At 44.9% G+C, this 22,373-nt stretch overlaps 1 protein-coding gene across 1 annotated transcript in view; it reads right to left on the reverse strand.

Moving 5' to 3' along the window:
- Positions 1-22,373, reverse strand: part of LOC138758466 (voltage-dependent P/Q-type calcium channel subunit alpha-1A-like) — a 371,903-nt gene that overhangs the window by 45,107 nt on the left and 304,423 nt on the right. Inside the window, exons 36-39 of the mRNA XM_069927418.1 lie at positions 22,097-22,193; positions 13,279-13,384; positions 9,987-10,094; positions 5,440-5,540 (exon numbers count right to left, since the gene is read on the reverse strand). Of these exons, the coding sequence (XP_069783519.1) occupies positions 5,440-5,540; positions 9,987-10,094; positions 13,279-13,384; positions 22,097-22,193 (412 nt within the window). The remainder of the gene's footprint in view (positions 1-5,439; positions 5,541-9,986; positions 10,095-13,278; positions 13,385-22,096; positions 22,194-22,373) is intronic.

Consider the following 22,373-nt stretch of genomic DNA (forward strand, 5'->3'; position numbering starts at 1 on the left):
GTAGAGAGAGATAGAGAGAGTGAAAGAGAAAAGTGATAGTAGATAGAGAGTAGAGAGAGAGAGGGAGAGGGAGAGAGATGAGATACAGAGTAAAGAGATAGTAGTGAGAGTAGACAGAACGAGAGGAGAGTAGAGAGAGAGTAAAGAGAAGCCACTTTCAGGTTAATTCTCTGCCAAGAATGTGCCTGCAAAAGCGGATGCAGCCCTGTGGAATGGTCGTTCAGGTGGCAGCCCTGAAAGCGCTCTGTCTCCTGTCAGCGGGGGACATCGGGGCAGGGGCAGCTGGTGTGGGACGTTGGGGCAGGGGTGGCGGGGAGGGGAGCTGTCAGGGACAGGGAGGGGGGCTGTCAGGCAGTGGGGGGGGGGGTGCTGTCAGGCGCGGGGAAGGGGGGGCTGTCAGGCAGCGGGGATTTGGGTCACCATCAACCTGGCTGCATTCAGGCGCCTTGGGGAGGGGGGGGGGGGTTAGGGTGGGGACAACACTGCTCAGATGCGGAGATTCTACCTCCCGTATTGGTGAGTGCTCCTCCGAGCCGCATCAGGCTCTTTCAGGTGGCCTCCCAACAGCCGCATTCGGGTAGGATATACGGCTTTACATCGGGGTATTCTGGCCACATGAAAGAGGCTACAGAGAAAAAAAGAAGAGTAAAGAGATAGTTGAGAGATAGAGAGAGCAAACAGTAGGCAGAGAGGAAAGAGAGAGAGATAAGGGAAAAAGGATACCTACAGGAGCATGTCTCCTTCAGAATAACTACCATGGTACGATCTTAAAAGTTGCCTCCAAACTAATAATAATGCATAAAGATTACATCATTTTTGACTGTCGAGAGGCATGAGTTTAAATCCCACCTGGGGAACTTCACATCAATTTCACATGAAATCCAAATGACGATTATGGTGAGCATGGAGCTAGTGTGTCGCTGTAAAATCCCGTCTTTCTCAGCTCCCGCCCCCACCCCCCAACCCTCCTGGCACGGAAACCGCACTCCAGAGTCAATACGATCTGGCTGATTCATTGATTCCCCGAGGAAGCCAAGGATGATTAAAGGATGAGCAGGAAAAAAAAATGCTTGCCCTGCAACAGGCACTTGCATTTGAAAACAGGGAGAATTTATTCAATGGAATGCAAGCTGCCCTGATTGGATGTTTAGCTCTGAGTGACTTCCTATACATTGTGGTTGTGGTCTTCCCGTCCTTCAGACATGCACACTGTTCCCATTCTTATTGGCAAGAAAAGCACAGAAATGCTGGAGGAACTCAGCAGGTGTCGCAGTGTCCATAGGAGGTAAAGATATTTAACTGACGATTTAGGCCAGAAACATCAGTTATTTACCTCCTATGGAGACTTGCTGAGTTCCTCCAGGTTTTCTGCACTTTTACTACAATCTCAGCGCCTGCAGACTATTGTGGTTCACCGGACTTGCATGTGGAGGGATTAACTATAATCCAGGAAAGGAGTTACTCATCCATCACCGATGACCAAGGGCAGCAATGATAGTGGGCCATGGGGCACCTACGATTCTGGACATCAAAGTGGAGACTGATTTGACACCTAGAACACTTTTACCAATTGATACCATAACTAAAATTTGATGGATGTCAACAATTTATCTTTGCAAAATTTCACAGCCAGTTTACAGGTTCAATGTTGAATGACCTTACTGAGTAAATGAACGTCATCTGAACCCAAAGCATTCATTAAAAAAAAGGTCATGCATCTCTTCAGACAAGATGCAGAAATGAAATCCGGGGTAAACCTTTCTCCATCAGTTTCGGAACACTCTTTGAGATGAGATACTTTTCTTTATCGACCGCGTACAGACGCCAAAAAAAAAGCACACAAGCTTCTCTTTGGAAATCAGTCTGGAACCAGAGAACCATAGAACAGCATAGAAACGGGCCCCTTTCAGCCTGTTTAGTCTGTGCTGAACCTTTTTTTTTGCTTCCTTCCACTGATCTGCACCCAGTCTGTAGCCGTCCATACCTGCCCCAATTCTTGTTAAATGTTAAAATTGAACCGGCATTTACCACTTTAGTGGGCAGCTCGTTCCACACTCCTACCACTCTCTGTTTGGAGAAGTTTCCCCTAAACCTTTCCCCTTTTAGTCTTAACCCATGTCTTCTGGTTTGTATCTCAAGCTGTTTATCCCCCTCATAATTTTAAATACCTCTATCAAATCTCCCCTCATTCTTCAACACTCCAGAGAATAAAGTCCTAATCCAGTGGTTCTCAACCTTTTTCTTTCCACTCAGATACCGCTTTAAGTTATCCCTCTGCCATTGGTGCTCTGTGATTAGTAAGGGATTGCTTAAGGTGATAGATGAGTGGAAAGAATGTTTGAGAACCACTGTTTTAATCGTACCTCATGGACTCGTTATGTGCACGGTTTCAGGACTCCAAAGGAAATGGGCCAATGACAATTTTTCTCAAGCAAAATATTTCAGTAACAATTGGGTCTAGAGCAGTGATTCTCAACCTTCCCTCCCCACTCACCTACCACCTTAAGCAATCCCTTACTAATCACAGAGCACCGATGGCATCGGGATTACTTAAAGTGGTATGTGAGTGGAAAGAAAACGGTTGAGAACTACTGTCCTAACCTGTTTAACTTTTCCCTGTAACTCAGTTTCTGAAGTCCAGACAACCATGCAAATTTCTCCTCCGATCACCCCTCACCAATGAGCCAAGTTTGACCGGTGGGCGCACATCAAGGCAAAGACAGCCACATCACTGGGACAACTGGTATCAATCAACTTATTACAAGAGCAGCTTCGCTTGTAGAAAATTGATCCGGCACTGCCCCCCCCCAAAATAAAACATTGATCATTTACAAATGTTTCCATTTTCTCTCTCAGTCTTGAATCTGCCTTAAGCATTAGCCCTTTTTACACACAGACGCCGTAAAGAAGACCTGTCGTTAAGCCAGCTTTGCTTGTTTACACTGAACCAATCAAGGGTGATGTATAACAGACACATCCTTCCCCGTCCTGGTCCTGACCTGCCGGCTCACCCTTCTTACACAGACGACGATTCGGCGTTGTGACTACCTCCGCTGCCGGCTTAAAGGCGGGACCGCAATGAACTTTAATTCCATCTTTGTACCTTGGTGGTGGAGGCTGAAACATTGGGGGTATTTAAGAGAATTTTAGAATGAAAGAATAAGAGAATCATGAATGAAAGAAAAATAGAGGGTATGGTTTAGGGAGGGTTTAGTACTTTTGTTTTAAGAATGAATATATGGGTTGGCACAACATCGAGGGCTGAAGGGCCTGTACTACACTGTATTGTTCTATGTTCTAAGGTGCAATATTCCCGCATTGAAGTGGCTGTGTAATAGGGATTATTGTCAAAGAGTAGCTCGTAGTATATCAGTGACAGTCCAGGCCATGCAAGTTGGGCTATATTGACAATGGGGATACAACTGTGTCTGGTACATTGACCCCTTCTCTCCACTCAGTATTCCCTGCACTGAATTTCATCATGTTGTCATGCATGGGAGCATTCTGTGCATGCACTGGGCGTTCCCTTCACCCTGAGAGAGGCCACAGTTTTAGGCTTATGGTTTGGCAGTAAAATATAAGGGCCGGAGCTGCTGTCAAGGCAGCAGTGTCACAGGTGCAGAAAATGGGGAGACACAGCACTTTGCCACATGGTCCTGCCATCCAGTCCAACGGCCCCATACAGGCTTTAAATATAAAGAAGCCGACGGCAGTTTACTTGAAAATCCGGCAACCGCAGGGTCTGAACCCTCAAGGCCTGAGTTCGGCAGCAATCTCGAGGAGTTTCAGATCCCGGGGAACCAGAAAGTGGGGAGAACACACCCCCCACCCTCGTTTGAGGAGGAGAAGCAGAGGAGATGACCCAACAGGACGGTAACCAGGGCAGTGGGCCCAGTGAGGGACTCTGCAGCTAAAGAACCTGCAGGTTTGAAACTGGCTGAAGAGGTACCGGGATATCAGAACTGGGGACGGCGAGAGCAGGAGGGGCTCCCGAGGGGCCTGGTTGTAGATTCGGATCTGGAGCTCAGTCTGCCCCTGGTTTGGACCGAAGGCCGTGAGACCGCAGAGACTGCAGGAGCACTGGAGGCGAATCCGCGCAAACTCTGTGACTCTGGAGCGGGGGTCCCTTTTGCTTCTTTTTCACTGACTGTAAGGGGCGCTGGGCAATTTTTGCTGACTCGAAACTGTGTCATAGTTACACAATTTTTATTACACGAAAGTAAAGGAGTCATGAATCTTAAAGCACTTTGAAATGGCCACAAAGGGAAATGAAGATGCCTTAGAGAGGCAAGTCTTCTTTCAGTGAATTTATGGTTATTTGCTTTGCACAATTAATGCCTTGTGGTGCTGAACACATTTCAAAAGGTTGATGCCCTCAGTTGCATCGTCGGTGATCCCTGCATGCCTTCAGCACCACACAGGCAGTGTACATGCCTAATGCTGAGAGTAACCGGCCCAGTTTCATTCACCTGCGCGACGCAAGGCCACAAGGCGTTCAAAACAAAAGAGACCCTAACGCGGAAGACATTACCGGCGGCGAAGAAACCATTGGGAAATGCAGGGAACATCCCCAACCACCAACCTCTCCTGAGAAAACTAGCAGGTTGTTTAAAACCCACAGGCATTTGACAAACTCCACAACACTCAAGCAGCTCGACCCCATCGAATGTTACTTGATCGTCACACCATCCTTAAACATTTGTTTCTTCTACCTGTTGTACCTCTTGGAAATAAAAAAATCATTACAGTACAAACATTTGGCAAGAGTTTTTAACACCAGGATCTGAAGCAGTTCAGATTTTACATCTTCAATGACATCTAACCACGGATTCTCGGAAGCAATAAATGTTCAGATTTTTTTTCTTGGTTGAACGTGGTATTGCATTGAAGACAACAGAACTGAATTTCAGCACTCGGGTGCAATACACAGCTGCTACCGTATAATGTGTGCACTGCTCTGCTTGGCATCGAATTTGCAGCCCCTTTTGGAGATTTGAGTCTTGCTCCCTCCGCATTTCTGTGCCAACATGAACCGAAGCTTCGAGAGACCTGCTTTCAAACCTCCAGGCCCACAGAGAAGTCAAGCCAGAATCAGGCAGAAGGCACGGAGGAAAACCATGGAGGAGGATCGAGCGGCACAGGAGTCACGGTTTGGATACCCCAGATTTGCCGAGATGCAAAAAAAAAATAACCAGGCTGGAAGCTCATTATCGCCAAAGGAAAGTTCCATTCTCGGCTACTGTGACATCTAAGGCGAAGGCCAATGAATGAGGACGTGCAAGAAGCAAGCAGCAACAAGGCAAAATTGTAAGCCGGGCAAATCAAGGAAAAGCTTGGTTCTTTCTCTGGGTGAGTTTCTGCTTTGAATTTCCCCTTTTGTTTGAGCTGCTGCCCTGATCAGGTTTGTGATTGGATGGACACTCTCCGCTACACTAGTACCTGCTCCTCGTGGAGTAGCTGGAGCTTTTTGGCTTTGCTCTGCCGGTAATATTCCATGATCATCATGGCCGCGTAGATCTTCCCAACCGTGAGATCCGTTGCTGCAGAGGACGACAAGGTGAGAGGGTTATGTTAGGGAGCGGGACGGAAAAGCTGGCATCATTGTTGTTTCCTTGCCCACATCCCATCCCTAGCTACAAACTCCTCTCAAAACTCCCTGCTCACTTTAGACCAGTGGCTTTCAAACTGCCCCCCGAAATTCACATTCCACCTTAAGTAACCCCTATGGGATTGCTTAAGGTGGGATGTGAGTGGGAAGAAAAAGTCTGAAAACCACTATTTTAATTGTACTTAATGGACTTATTATGAGAATGGTTTCCTAACTCCAAAGGAAATGGGCCATTGACAATTTTTCTCAAGCAAAATATTTCAGTAACAATTGGGTCCAGAGCTGTGATTCTCAACCTTCCCTTCCCACTCACACACCACCCTAAGCAATCCCTTACTAATCACAGAGCACATGGCATAGGGATTACTTAAGGTGGAATGTGAGTTTAAGGGGCAGTTTGAAAACCACTGCAGTTTAGACCATAAGACCCTATGAGTAGAAATAGGCTATTCATCCCATCAAGTCTGACCCGCCATTCAATCAGGAACTGGTTCATTTTCCCACTCAGATAAGACCACCTCTCAAGCATTTCTTAAACCTGGTTAACTTTCCCGAACAGCTGCATAAGTCAGAGCAGGAAATTTCAGAAATGTGCGTTAGGTGTGGTGTGGAGATTGGAACCTATTTGTCCACTCCACCTGGCTACGTACAAAGTTGAGACCCTTCTGGGAAGACCCGGGCGGGTGGGGGGGGAGGGGGGTGTGCACCGTTTAGAAAAAATTTACAAAAGTGGATTTTCCACAAGATCCGGAGTTGGGAAATACAGGTACATCATCCTTTATCTGGACATCTGAAATCCAGAAAGCTTCAAAAACCGGGGTGGGGGAGAGACAGCAGTGCGACTCGGGCGGGTGAGGGGGGGAGACAACAGCGCTACTCGGGCGGGCAAGGGGGGGGAGATGGCAGCGCGACTGGAAGGGGGTAGAGGTGGATACAGCAGCACAATTCGGGTGGGCTTGAATCTGGGGCAGCTGGCTTTGGTTCTGAAATCCGGAAATATCCGAAATTCGGAACACTGTATCCCCAAGGGTTCTGGATAAAAGATTGTGTACCTGTATCGGAGTTTTAGACTGTCCAAATATCATATTCAGTTCAGGAAGGTCGCCTTGGTGGTAGGCAAAAAGTGTACAGCGGTTTACGTGGGAGTCCGACTCCCAATTAAATATGGAAATGCAGAGTTGCATCCCCTTGGAGAAGATCCCTTACAGTCTCAGGGGAAAACATGACACATTCGTTAAGGTGGGGCAGCCCTTCATGGGCATGTAGATTGACCAGCTCCCCTACCCCGTGAAATATGGATTATAAAAACCTGTCCTAGTAGGGAAAGGATTGGAGTGAAGGAAACAAAACTGGCAACAAGTGACATGTGTGTTTTCTTTTTAGTCCTTTCTCAGTTGGTTTTATTTTAGTTTGGTTTTTCTCTTTGTTTCTTTTTTCTTTTATTTCTTACTTGGGTTATTTAGTTAATTTGTTTTTTTTAGGTTTTCGGTGGGGGGGTCTCCTGAACCCCACTTGTATAATGTCTGGTTATGTGTTTGGGGGAAAGGGAGGGGGATACAAAACACAGACTCTGTACGTTCCACGAATGCTGAGAAAGATTGTAGTGATTGTTGAAATTATTTTTGAGTCAAAATAAACTTTCCTAAACAGTCCGTAGGATGAGCAAATCTTTTGACAAACTCAACTCCAATGCTTCTCTGTGAAGTGAAACCCCATAGAAAGCAGAACATGTGAAGATCTTGCTTTAGAGTTGCCCATTAGATCACAGAATACAGAATGTGGCAGGGTGCTAGGAAGCCCTTCGGCCCATCAGACTCCTGCCAGCTCTGAGGAAAAGCCAGGGAAATCATCCCGCGCCCGCAGCTCCTCCCCTAAACCGTGGAAATAGCTTTCTGGAAACACATGCCTAATTGGCGTTCTCGTGACATTTAGCACCTGCCAGATGGTGTGTTTCATATCTCAGCCCTCTGTGTGAAAAATAAAAATGCTCTCACTTCTTCCCTTAATTCCTGCGCCAGTTATTTTAAACCTAGGGCTCTGGATACAACCCACTTGCTGGAGGAATCCATGGAGCGGCACGGTTAGCTTAGCGGTTAGTGCAATGCTGTTGCAGTGCTAGTGACACGGGGTTCGAAACCGAGTGCTGCCATGTAAGGAATCTGTACGCTCTCCCCGTGTCTGCGTGGGTTTCCCCCCACCATTCAAAACAGACTGGGGTTGTAGGTTAATTGTGATTTTCGGGCAGCACGGACTTATAGGCCGGTAGGGCTTGTTACCGTGCTGTATGTCTAAGATAAATTAAAGATGTAGGAAGAGTTCAAATCATCTGAGTATTTCACTGTCCCGGACAGCCTGCAGGACAGTATCAAAAAGTTTCGAACCTTTTGGAAAAATCGCAAACTATAATCTGCTCCTGGCTGGACGCTTAAGGCAGATGGATTCCTCATGTAGTAAAGCAGTAGGAATATATAGATTTGGTGAATTAAAGTCAAAAGGCAATGTTATTATGGCTTGAAATTTAAACTTACTGCGCAGTAACAGGCCCTTCCAACCCACGAGTCCGTGCTGCCCAAATAACTACAACCTGAAGGGTGGGAGGAAACCAGAGCACCCGGAGGAAACTCACACAGACACAGGGAGAACATACAAACAGACAGCATCCTATTCAAACCTGGGATCACTGGCGCTGTAATAGCGTTGTGTTAACTGCTACATTAACTGTAGAACCATAGAACATTATTGACCCTCCTAATCTGTGCCAAACCACTTTACTGACCAGCACCCAGCCCTCCACACCTCTCCCATCAATGTACCTGTCCAAATTCTTCTTAAGTGTTAAAATTGAACCTGCAGTCATCACTACAGCTGGCAGCTCATTCCATACTCCCACCACTCTCAGTGGGCAGTTCCCCCTTGTTTTTATTATTTACACATACAGTAGGGTAACGGGCCATTTGGCCCACGAGTCTTTGTCACCCAAATACAGCCAATTAACCTACACCCCTGGTATGTTTCGAACAGTGGGAAGAAACCGGAGCCCCCGGGAAAACCCACGCAGATGCATGAGATATCATGTGAACTTCTTACAGTCAGCGCGGGATTCGAAACCACATCCCGAGCGCTGGCGCTGCGCCAACCGTGTCGCTCACAAATCTCCCCTCATTCTTCTACACTTCAGGGAATTAAGTCCCAACCTGTTTAACCTTTCCCTGTAACTCAGTTCCTGAAGTCCGGGGAACATCCTAGTAAATTTTCTCTGCCCAAAACTGCAAAACCATGCTGAAATGTTTTAAAAAATTCCACAAAACCAATATAACAGCTTAAGGGAAAATAAAAGGGATATTATCAACACAATCTTCTCTGCTTCTCATTTATGTCAGAATCATGGCTCAATGAAATTTAATCCTGCATTGTTCTAATCTCATGAGAATGGCTACAATTTGTTGTCAAAGGTCATAGGACAAATCAAAGTCCAAGGGCTGACACGCTATTACAGTGTCAGCACCCTGGGGCTTAAATCCAGCGTTATCTGCAAGGAGTTTGTATGTTTTTCCCGTGACCTCGTGGGTTTCCTCGAAAACGCATGGGTTTATAGGTTAGTGTGTTCAAGTGGCATGGGCTCATGGGCTGGAAAGGCCTGTCTCTAAATTTAAAAAAAAATTAACATGCTGGATGACTGAGGAATAAAAGGGCAGATTTCCAAGTGGTGGGCCTGGGATAGGATGGTTATGATAAATCGAGGGGGTGGGGGGGGGGGTCATCTGGACTTTTAAGCCACAATAAAGTATTGTGATAAATCTGGAATGAAGGGCCCAGAGCAGACATCATCCATTATTCAGTGCAGATAAAGTACAAATTGAAAGTTGACCAGGACCAAATAGAAACCCTGCAGATGCTGGAACTCTGAAACAAAACCAGAAAATCCTGGAAACACTCAGAATGGTCAAGCAGCATCCATGGAGAGATCCAGGAGATGTTAGAAACTTGGAGCTTACCTCCACAATAGACATTTGGTATCAGATTTAATTTTAAATCTAAGATTGGCAGATTTTTTTTAACCCAAGGTATGAAAGTAAGGGCTTGTAAAGTAAAATCTCTGTTATCTGGAATTCAAGCATCTAGCAGCCTCAAGCAACTGGCAAAAAAAAAATCACAGAAAATAAATGTCAAAAATACGAGAGCTTAAAATGACCACCACTTATCTGGCATTTATCAATCCCCATAGGTGCCGGATACCGGGGGCTTTTACCGTCTGAGGGGTTAGACGGAAGAAGTGGCCATCAGGCACAGAACCAACAAGAATGTGGCAGGAACCTGAATGGTAGCTGGTTAAAGCATCAGGAGTGATCAGGGGAGAGTTATAAACAGCTCCACTTACATTTGTGAGGTGTGACCAGCAGATCAATCGTCTTCTGTGAGAGGTTTGGCCAAATGGACATCATCTCTTTCCTTAACTCACGGTCCATTTGGTGTTTGTCAGCCCCTCCTAACAAAGAGATAGGCAATATAGGATTGATCAATATATTTAAAACTGATTGAGCCATTGTGGCCCCAAGATCTGTTTCTATGGGCAACCACTGAGATTTCCTCTGCCACCATATTAAAATTCAAAGCTCAAATTTATTGCCAGAGTACATCCATGACATCACCTATAATCCCGAGATTCTTTTTCCTGCAGGCCAGGCAGAATTTCTAATCTTTTCCTGAAGATTGGATGAATGAAATCTCAGGTACTTAGCACCTGAGGTATGATCACTGCACAGTCACTTAGGTCAGATTAAAATTGAGAGTGACCTTCCAGCAGGATATTTTCCCCCTGGCCAGAAATAAAATGGACCGGTAGCTACAGCAATACGCAAACCTGCTGGAGAAACTTAGCATGTCACTGATGAAGGGCCCAGGCTCGAAACCTTTGGTTAACTGTTACTTCCTTTGGATGCTGCAGGCCTGTTGAGTTTCTCCAGCACATTTGTCTACTGCATTGACCCTAAGCATCTGCAGACTCTCTTGTTTAACTGCAGCTACTTACTGCGGGTCTTAAAGCCTTTAGCTACGAAAGACGCAGCTGCCGAGAAACCATTTCCACAGGTCAGGCAGTCTAGAGTCCTGTTTACACAGAGATCCCACTAAACTGGTGTGTTTTTTTTTCAAAACTTTATTTATTAATTTTAACATATGAAGAAAGTAAGTAATTCACGTACAGAAAAAAAATACAAAATAAAGTAATACAAGTACAAAGTAACATAGTTAATACAATACCAATCTCGGCATCTCCCCCTAACAACTAAAAACTAAGACTAAAAAAAAACTATTTTTAACCCCTAAGCCCCCCCTCCCCACCCCCACGATAAAGAGTGAAGAATTAATACTATTAGTATAATTAAAAAAATTTAAAAATATATATCTTAAAAAAAAAGATCGATATATATTTAAAAAAACAAAAAAAATTAATTATTAATCCAAAAAAATTTTATTATATAAGAATATATATGAAAAAACAAAAACAAAAAAACTTAAACGAGAAAAAACCAACTAATAAAAAAACTAAAAAAAAAGAAAAAGAAAAAAAAGAAAACATATATATAGAAAAAATATATAATAATAATAAAAAAAGTTTTTTTAAAGAAAAAGAAATGATTAATTCAAACTTATTTAAATTGTATATAATCAATAAATGGGGTCCACTTTAACTCATGAAAAGACATCTTATCTTGTATAGAAAAAGATATTCTTTCCATAACCAAACAAAACTTCATCTCTGAATACCACCTATCTAAAGACAATACATTTCTATTCTTCCAAGTAATTGCTATACATTTCTTGGCCATTGCCAGCGCTAAGTAAATAAAAGAGATCTGGTAATTATCTAATTCTAAATCAATCAACGGTTGCCTATTCCCTAATAAAAATATATCAGTGTCTAATACAATATGAAGATTATTAAATACAGATTGAATAGCTGAATGACCCGTGTTTAACACCAGATTGGAGCTTTCACACTGAACCAGGAAAAGCCGGTTCAGTGTGACCTCTTACATGGGGGCCCGGCTTCCCAGAGGTGGGACCTGCAGCATTACAGTATTGGTGTCCTGGGAAGAGGGGTAAGCCTTTTATACAGGAGCCCATGTGAAACGCAGTGACTCTGATACTACCTACCATGGCGGGTAAGTACCGGGATGAAAATGACCCACCCCATCCCAGTTTCATTGCGTTCACACAGGTGTTAATTACTGCATTTCAAGGGGAGCGTAAAAGAGTCTTAGGATAAGGGGGCAGACTCTAAAAGTTAAAGGCAGAATTTCAGGAGTGAAGTTCAGAAACACATGACACACATACCACTTTAAGTATTCCCTATGCCATAAGTGCTCTGTGATTAGTAAGGGATATGTAGGTAGAAAGAAAAAGTTTGAAAACCACTGTTTTAATCGTACCTAATGGACTCGTTATATGCACGGTTTCAGAACTCTGGAGGAAATGGGCTAATGACAATTTTTCTCCAGCAAAATATTTCAGTAACAACTGGGTCTAGAGCAGTGATTCTCAGCCTTCCCTTCCCACTCACATTTTTCTTTGGCTTGGCTTCGCAGACGAAGATTTATGGAGGGGTAATGTCCATGTCAGCTGCCGGCTCGTTTGTGGCTGACAAGTCCGATGCAGGACAGGCAGACACGGTTGCAGCGGTTGCAAGGGAAAATTGGTTGGTTGGAGTTGGGTGTTGGGTTTTTCCTCCTTTGTCTTTTGTCAGTGAGGTGGGCTCTGCGGTCTTCTTCAAAGGAGGTTGCTGCCCGCCGAACTGTGAGGTGCCAAGATGCACGGTTTGAGGCGATATCAGCCCACTGGCAGTGGTCAATGTGGCAGGCACCAAGAGATTTCTTTAGGCAGTCCTTGTACCTCTTCTTTGGTGCACCTCTGTCTCGGTGCCACCTTACTAATCACAGAGCATCGATGGCATAGGGATTACTAAGGTGGTACGTGAAAAGGTTGAGAACCACTGCTGTAACTTCATCTAAATGAATCAAATGTAAATCTTACATTTAAGATTGGTAGATTTCTGATTAAATGGGAGATTAAGAGTAACAGAGCACTGGTTAGATTACATAGAAGGCTTGATTTCATCAAATTATTGATTTCAGGGCAACCATTGAGGGAGTAAAACATGAAAGCTCGCAGACACTGCGACTGAAGTCAAAACACAATGCAGGGGGAACTCGGCAGGTCAAACAGCATACTTTATATTGCAAAGGTACCGAACCAATGTTTCGGGCTTTAGCCCTTCAAGGTGAGAGCAAGCTGTAGGCAGGTGCCTGAAACATGCCTTGAGAGAGAGGCGCGAGACAATTTTTAGACAGAGTGTGGGAGGTGCCTGGGATAACTGGGTGGTGGTGGAAGCAGACGTGATGGCAAGCTTCTGGGAATAAGTGGGGAATGTAGGGATGCGGATCATATGCAGGAAGGAGAGAGCCCATTCTAATCTGGCCGCATACTTGGTGCAAACATGTTCGAGCTCTACTCTCTATGTTCAAATGGTAGCACAGGCCTGATTCTGGCCATTACACATTCCTTGTTGGGACCGCAAGTCATTATGAAGTGCAGAGATGTGTGAACTTTCCCGTTATTGTGTCCCGTAGCGGGGATGGCCAGCAGGGATGTCGCAACGATACAAGCCTTACCTTTTGCAATTTTGATGTCCAAGGCTGTTCTAATCAAAGCCATGAGCGTGGAGTTGAAATGCACGCTGTTGTCCTCTGCAACTGGCAAATCCATTCGCAAGAGCCTCTGCGGAGAAGCAATCACACAACATACCTAGCCCACAGCACCATCAGCTGCCTAGTGCAAAGCACAGCCAATCGAGGTTCCTTTCAGTATCATTTCAATCCATTCATTCCATTGGTGAACAAAATTCTAACACTTAGGACACAATACACGCACACACGCTCGCACACCCGTAAAACCCGCGGGACAGACACAATGCAATGGGCATTCCCATATCCATTGGAGGTACTGACATCCAAGTGACAAAAACAGAGGGATGCAGACCACATGCAGCATGCACACAGGTACCCCCACAGAACAAGCAATGCAGTAACACTGGACACAGAAGCTTCTAAGGATAAGGCGCTGGATTCCATTCGCAGCTAGGCTAATGCTTTGTATCTGCTCTCTCAGAGCAAAGGAGCATCATTCAGAGATCATTGATAGAGGTATTCATAGTTCCTGAGTGAAGTAAGGATGATGCTTTTGCTACAATTGAAACCATGCAATGGTTTCAAAGGTATTTGCTTCAGGAAAGTGTTATGCCCGTCATGGGGAGGGGGAGGGGGAGGGGGGGAGAGCGAGAGATAAGGGGGAAAATTACAAAGAGAGGATGAAGAGGTGATGACACATGAGCAAAGTGTGAGAAATTTCCTTGTGCCCAGTGAAGAATGAATGATTTGGTCCTTAAGGGAATCCCTTGTGAAGTTGTTAAAATTTTGTATTTGAGCCCTGACAACCGATAATAAAAATCTCTGTCTTGATATCAGTGCGACACTAATGAGAACTTCCCAATCAGAACTTGGGAGGGAGGGGGGGGGGGGGAGTAATCACACTGGACCTGGCAGCGTTTAGAGCAGTGGTGAAGCTGTCAGAGCCCACTGACGTGATGCCATGAAAATGACCACAACTTCAGGACTCCGGCGGCTCGCTGGAATACAAGGGAATCCACAGGCGATGCAGGAGATGCCCTGCGCTTCCGGGGGGGACCGCGCTGCAGCCTGTCTCCTCTGCCTCGAAGCCGCTGCAGGAGATGGGGGGGTGGTGCACCCTGACTCAAAGCTGCAGCAGGTGACTCCCTCCATCTCTGGGGAACCGTGCTGTAGCAGTCCAGCCCCTGCCTCAAAGCATTTGCGGGGAGAACTGCCCTGGCAGCAGTCCCCACTAAGACCATCAAAGAGATTCTCGACCTCCCATCCGCTGAAAGATATCAAAGTTAGACGCTGCCTCAAGAAGGCAGCCAACCTCACAAAGGACTCCCGTCACCCTGGTCACAACCTCGTCTCACTGCTATCTTCAGGTATAAGTTTCAAAAGCCTGAAGAATTGTTTCTTTCCAACAGCTATCAGGCTCTTGAACATCCCTGCACTATGCTAATCATGGACTGCACTGACCCCACCAAAAGGAACGCCTTCTCTATTATAATGCCATTTTTTTCTTACACGATGATATCAATGAACATTTATTATCTCTTTTCAATTTAATTTAATATCAAATATGTATCAGGTCAACCCTGGAAATCCCCATTTGCTATCATGTTCTGCTGTAGATTTCCAGACACTGAGAACACACAGCCGCATCGAATCAGCTGGTGAAGACTAATCTTGTGCCTGCATTCAGCAGCTGTTCGGACCCAAGGTCTAGTGATTCCCTGTTCTACAGAAACGCTGAAGTACAGAGGAAGGGAGGGTTTACCCTCACTGTCACTATTGGGCTACATTTAGTGCAGTGGTGATACCTCACTCGGAGTGTTATGAGCAGTTTTGGGCTCCTCGTTTAAGAAAAGGTGCGCTGACATTGGAGAGGGTTCAGAGGAGATTCGCTAGGACTGTTCCGGGAATGAAAGGCTTGTCATTCAAGGAGCGTTTGGCAGGCTATACACATTGGAATCTTGGTGAGTGATCTCATTGAAACATTCTGAATTTTGAACGGTGTTGACAGAGTTGGTATTAAAAGGTTGCTTCCCATGGTGAGTGTCTAGGACAAGAGGGCACAACTTTAGGATTAAAGGGCGTCCATTGAACAGAGATGCAGAGGAATTTCTTCAGCCAGAGGGTGGTGAATCTATGAAATTTGTTGCTGCAGGTGGTTGTGGAGGCCGGGTCATTAGGAGTTTTTAAGGCAGGGCATCAAAGATAAGGCAGTGGGGCTGATTGGATGATTGAATGGTGGGGCAGACTCGATGGGCTGAATGGCCCATTCTGCTCCTATGTATTATGGCATAAAGATCCATGTGGCGAGTACCATCTCAGCTCAGTATGGCTTGCAAAAGTATCAACAGGTGTGACAGATCAATCTTCCCAAACAGCACAGAAACTTCCTGACACTTTGTTACCTTGTCTGGAAGAACATGAAATGTCAAAGAGGGATGAAGGACAGGAAAAGAAAGGAAAAGCCCATGGATAGAAGGGGGGAGGGGGGGGGAATTACAGAAGAATGGAAACACATGGGGAAATCAGAGGGTAAAGTTCAAAGGGCAACATTAAAAGTATTTGTGGGTCAAAGTATGACCTGTGCATCTCTCCTATCTTTGTGTTATGAAACCGTGCACATAATGAGTCAATTAGGTACATTTAAAGCAGAGGTTTTCAAACTTTTTCTTTCCACCCACATCCCATGTTAAGCAATCCCTTACTAATCACAGAGCACCGATGGCATAGGGATTACTTAATGTGGTGTGTGAGTGGAAAGATAAATGTTGAGAACCACTGGGTTAGTGCCAGTGACCCTGGGTTTGAATCCAGCTCTGTTTGTATGTTTTCCTTGCAACTGTGCGGGCCTCCTCTGGGCGCACTGGTTTCCACCCACCCTTCAGGACATATGCGGGTTGTCGGTCAATAATTGGGCAGCTCGGGCTCAAGGGCCGGAAGGGCCTGTCACCGTGCTGCATGTCTGAATTAAAAAAAGAAATGAAGATCTGGGATCCATTGTCAGAATAAGCTGATGTTTGGGGACTTATTTTATAAATGGGGGGTGGAGTAGAGTTTATAAAAGTGCCATCTTCCAAGAGCTGTGGTCTTCGCAGCAGACGTTTATCACCTCCCTTGTTTCTGAAAGATCACCAATTGCAGCTGTCCTTCAATTCTGCTCCCACCCTTAATGTTCAGACACAAGGCAGATTGCTTCCAAACTCAAAAGATGTGATTGGTGGAGCAGATAATTAATGAGGCAACAGAGAGAGTTCTGTGTTTCAATGACGGCAAGAGATGATGGCCGATGCAACAGATGGTCCTGTCACCAGCAAGTTAGATGGAGCAATAATATTTATAATTTAAGTCAATGGCAATCAGGCCATCTCTCCAAATTAAAGCCTGAAGAGTTAAATTCAAAATGATCCGAGGGTCCTCGACCATTCAAATCTCATGAACAGCCAAAGACAATCGCAAAAGTTAATGGCCTTTATATTTGGAGTTCCTGTTGTACAAAGCTATGGTTAGACTATACCTGGCACACTGGAAAGCAAGTGTGGGGGCATCACTCCTGAGGAAGGAGATACAGCAATGCAGGTTCACCAAGAAGGCTCCTGACCCAAGGATTAATAAGTTCTACAAATTTGGGTTGCATTGCCTGGAATCTGGAAAGGACAAAAATTCAGGGTTTGCGGGATGTGAAGTGGAACTGATGGGGACTGTACCTAAGGGTTAGAGCCAGACCTCCCAGGAGTGAAGACCAGAAATGTTCCTCTTCACCACAGGGAGGTATCAATCTGGGAACACTTCCAATAACAGTTGTTGATTTTAAAGCTGATATTAATAGATTTGCGTCAATCAAATTTAGTAAAGGAAACTGGAAAAGGAGTTAGATATGGCCAAGATACTTATGAATTACGAACAGATTGAGGGGCTATTCTTGTTAATTTTATTGACTCTGGTTAAATGTGATGTAAAAGCATCATGGGAGAATGATTCCCTGCAAAATTACTGATGCCATTCAAAACCAGAGCCCACATATTGACACTGAACCATGTAAGGAGACGACAGGGCAGATAGGAAGAAGCTTGGTCAAAGGGCAGGCGGGAGGAACATCTAACATGGAGCAGGCAGATCCAGGGAGGGAATTCCAGAGGAATGGGGCATGGCAGCGGAGGGTACAGCTGCTAAGAGTGGAGCCTTCATTTGGGAATGATCTTGAATGCCAGCACCAGAAGAACGCAGAGATCTGGAGCAGAGAAAGGGAGGAGGCAAAGAAGGATGGGGCCGTTGAATCACCGAATCGCTCACTCCTGAGGGTTTGACAGGGTCAACAGCAAAGGAATGGTAGACATGGGTGGGTAGCATTCGGTGGTGAATGGGGAGGAGGGTAGATGGACCATTCAGGACAGTAAAGGAGGAGGAGGTGGAAGGTACAAGTTCAGCCACCACTGCTCATTAACCAATTACTGACTTAAATCATCTCCTCCGGGTTGGGGTGGGGTGGGGCGGGTCATCAGACAAAGGATGGAGTAAAAATCTCTCCGGGGGGGGATCATCACACTCTCCTCCACTCTTCAAATGAGTCACATGCCCTACCCCATCGCCACTTAATAATCAACACAATATTCTTTCTTTGGCTTGGCTTCGCGGACGAAGATTTATGGAGGGGGTAAATGTCCACGTCAGCTGCAGGCTCGTTTGTGGCTGACAAGTCCGATGCGGGACAGGCAGACACGGTTGCAGCGGTTGCAGGGGAAAATTGGTTGGTTGGGGTTGGGTGTTGGGTTTTTCCTCCTTTGTCTTTTGTCAGTGAGGTGGGCTCTGAGGTCTTCTTCAAAGGAGGTTGCTGCCCACCGAACTGTGAGAAACTTAAACAACTATTAGAGAAATAAAGGGTGTAAGATGTTCTCCAAACTGATATGACCTCCAGGATATTTTTTATATCTAAAATGTACTGGCTTCCCCTGTACATCAACCCATCTAAAGGGGAATTTTTGAGTCAGTTGACATGGACTTCTTGGGTAAATGGAGTGAAACAAGTCTCCAGGCACTGTGGTAGTCGTTAATACATGGTTAGCGAAGCCGTTATTGCAATGCTGTTATAGAGGCAGCAACCCGGGTTCGAATCTGGCGCTGTCTGTAAGGTTCTTCCCGTGACCTGCGTGGGTTTCCTCCAGGCCCTCTGGCTTCCTCCCACCTTTCAAAACACACATGGATGGCAGGATAATTGGGGTATTTGGGCAGCACGGGCTCGTGGGCCGGAAGGGGCTCTTAGCTAAATTTTTTTTAAATTGCTGGAGGAAGTCAGCGTCCATCGGAGGCAAAGATGTATGCCCAACGTTTTGGGTCTGAGCCCGTCGTCAAGGTGAAGGGGTCAAGGGCTAAACTTTGGGTATACATCTTTGCCGCCAGTGGACGCTGCGGAGTTCCTCCAGCAATTTTGGGTGCTAACATTGGGCGAATGGCTTCCTTTCTTGAGATCACCCACTGCATAGAAGTGAAGGGAGGGCCTGAAAATAGGGGAACAAGAGATGGATGGAAACCAGGCAGCAAGAAACCCCACAGAAGTTTCACTGCCAGAAAGGGAACACCCTCAACTTTGCTGGCCTGATCCTATCAAAGGCATGATAGATGGGATTATAAAGCTGTCTTCATTACCAATCCATGCTGATTAAAAACTAGGCATTTGTGTTGCCTTAAGGATAAGGAAGGTTGGGAAAGGAGAAGAAACAGAAAAGAAAGATTATCCATGGGCTGGAAAAGAGAGGGAAATCATGGATTAATGGATATTTTAAGTGGAGAATTCAAGCATCACAAGAGGTGCAATGTTTTGCCAACATTAAGATATCTAATAAGGCCTCTGCTCTCATTTTCACTACTGGAATAATGGAGATTCCAGCATTTCGGTAAACTCATAGAGCTTGCAATTGAAATACACGAACCCGATCTTGGCGTGAAATATCTCATGATGTGGACAACTTGCTGGGATGCAATTTTAAAATGTTGCCAATGTGGCGTTGGGTGTTATGGCCTGTGTATCAAGGTTGGCACACCTTGCACCCCAGCATGCAGGATGACGAGGAAGCATTCATGATTAACTAGGTGTGTAGGAGGGAATAAAAGGGACCAATACAGGTTAGAACTGCATTGACAGAAAGAAAATAGGTAAAAGCTAGAAAAGTTAGTAAGAGCTAAACGTTCCGAGGTGAACTTGAAGAGTATCTGTTGCTTTCCTTTGGCCTATATACCTGAAGAGAAATTGACCTGCCCTCGCTGAAACACACAAACATAAGTCATGCAACCCACAGGAAGGGGAGTGTGCTTTTCATTAAACAACTTTATTTAGTTAAATATCTTTTTTTTTAAAGTATTGTTTGGATCCATTTTAAAAAAAATGGTATTTCCCCTCCTTCCCAATTGAGATTTTGCCGAGCTAAAGAGGGCTGGATTTAAGCTGAATTTTTTTAAACATATGGAATTCAGAAATGGTGTAAATGTTGCTATTTCCGGACCTTGTGGCCTTTCTGGGTCTCTCTCTAAATCTCTTGTGGGGGGGGGGTGAATTGGGGTCAACAACTATGTTAACCCTGCTCTCTGGACTTCTGGCCGACTGTGATGAACCAGCGACACATTCTAAATGGGCATGGCCGCAGAGGAGATTATTCCAAGGTTGTGACTCGTGGGTATGCAAGCAGCTTGGAACTTGGGCAGGATTCGCAGTGGAGGAAGATAAGGGGATAAGGATTTCATCTGGGCCTGTGATTCTCAACCTTTCTCCTTCCCACTCACAAACCACCTTAAGTAATCCCATACTAACCACAGAACACCTATTCTGTGGTTAGTATGGGATTACTTAAGGTGGTATGTGAGTGGGAAAGAAAAAGGTTGAGAATCTCTGCTCTAAGCCCAGTAAGCAACTGCACAGACGATCATAGTACTGTGATCAGGGACTACCCTTGCTTTGGTGATCACAACTGGAGTAGAAGTTAGATCAAGGAGTAATGAAAAAAGCTATGATTTTAGCCATTCTGGGCCATGCATTGTTACTCAAGGCAGGTTCAGTGTCACCTTTGACGTCAGCCAAGTCATTTGCCAACCCTTGTGTCTAGTCTAGCATCCAATGGCCAGCCAATTGACATCAAGGAACCACTGAGTTCAAATCCCACCATGGCAATTGGGGTAATTAAACTGTCTCTACAGTAAATGTGACACCTGCTGAATTGTTATGATTAAACTGGACAACAAAGACTTTGCTTCCTGAATACTTTTGGGTGTATTTTATGAATTTTGGGCTGCTGATCACAAAAATAGCCTGTAGATTTTCCTATCATGTACCATTTTTTAGATATAATCTATTTTTGTGATTTCCTGTCATATTTTAAGTCTACTTCAAGCGTGAAGTGCAACGTGTCATTGAAAATTCATTTTCTGCCTTCGCACTTGGACATCTTCTCTGGTGATCTTGGTGCGGTCGGTGACGACCACGGTGAAAGGTTTCACCGGGACATTGCGACCCTGGAAAAGCGGGATCAGGGCAACTGGAATCCATCTTCAATAATATTTAATTTAATGTTTCCCCAACTTGCTACATGATTCAGCAAATCTGAAATGATCTTTGTGTTTACCTTGAAGTTGTTTATCATAATCCCCAATTTTTTTTCAGGAAGCAAATCTTTTGAAAACTTTTTTTTGTCTGGTGTTATTCATGATCTAACATGAAGATGCAGCACTATCCCTACATTGTTGGTGGGAACCCCTGCTTAACATGGGAGTGTAGCCGTGGAAGAAGACAGTTCTTGCAGACAATGAAGGTTGGGTGATAAATTGTGGCCTTGACAGCAAATGCCCTATAAAATGGGCGTGTGTTTTTTTTAATAAAAGTACGCACGGTATATGTGCTTGGGGAAGAACAAGAAAGTTTGGGGAAGAAATATGTGGGCCAAATTTATTCAGCACTCACATCCCCTGAACTGTTGTAAAATTCAACAGCCCCAGCTGTTACATTACTGGAACTGCAAGCTGACTTCTGGACCATCGAGTTCGAAATTCCCCATGGCAGCTGGGGTTTTTAACTTGAAATAATTGAACTGTCTCAGTTATAGTGAATGTGTGACACTGCTAGAGTATCCATCTCCTTCATTAATGTCACTCTCTCATTTGGCCCATATATGGCTTGAGACACCAATATGATTGCATCTTATCTGCTCAGGGGTAATGAGGGATGAGCAATAAATGCTGGCGTTGCCAGGGAGACCCTCACTGGATTGGCCTCAGCCTGAGAGAAGGAGTGGGGTCCCAAAATGGATCAGCAAAGCCCTGAGGGATTTGGCTACTCTTCCCACTTTCACGTTGACTAGACACCTCTTGTAAGATAATCCAACATTTATTGACAAGGGGCTTTTTTAGAATTTCAGGCAAGGCAATGGAAAACTGACTGGAAGGGAGGGAGGGAGCGAGAGATGGGAGGGTATCAGATGAATTGGGGGAAAGTTTGCCTCTGTTTGATGTACCAATATTTATTAATTCTTAACAGCAAAGGACAAGATTTATTTGGCCCCAGTATCCAACTGTTTAATCAATATTTGAAAATCAAAATATTTTATGGATAGGGGTCAAGTTTTAAATTTAACTGTACTGATGAAGTAAATGGCTGGCTCCTGGATTGGGTTGATTTTAGTTGCATGAACTACCAGGTAGATTGCATTTATTAGCACCCCCTTCCCTGACTCCTCCCACTTCATTTGGACTGCACGAACCCTGACCCTAACAGTTCAAAGGTCACAGAGCTTCTCCACCACACTGAACACTAAGGACACATTTCTACCTTATAAGCAACTTGCGTAGGGCATTTCTTCCCCAGGCCTAAAGGCGGAGACATGTGCCTCAACATCTCATACATATCAGTGTAACTGATGCGGCCACTTTGCAGCGGAAATGAGGCAATAAAGAAGTTGGCATCCGCGACGAACAGAAAGGATAAAAAAAATATGGAAAGAAACAAACAAAACAAAAACAAAAAAAAAATTACAAGGTTATTCTTTACGGGTCTGTCAATCACTGAAATTTACCCAATCCTTATGCAATGTCTAACTATTGCATAG

Source organism: Narcine bancroftii, chromosome 3, assembly GCF_036971445.1.
Source record: "Narcine bancroftii isolate sNarBan1 chromosome 3, sNarBan1.hap1, whole genome shotgun sequence".
Lineage (NCBI taxonomy): Eukaryota > Metazoa > Chordata > Chondrichthyes > Torpediniformes > Narcinidae > Narcine > Narcine bancroftii.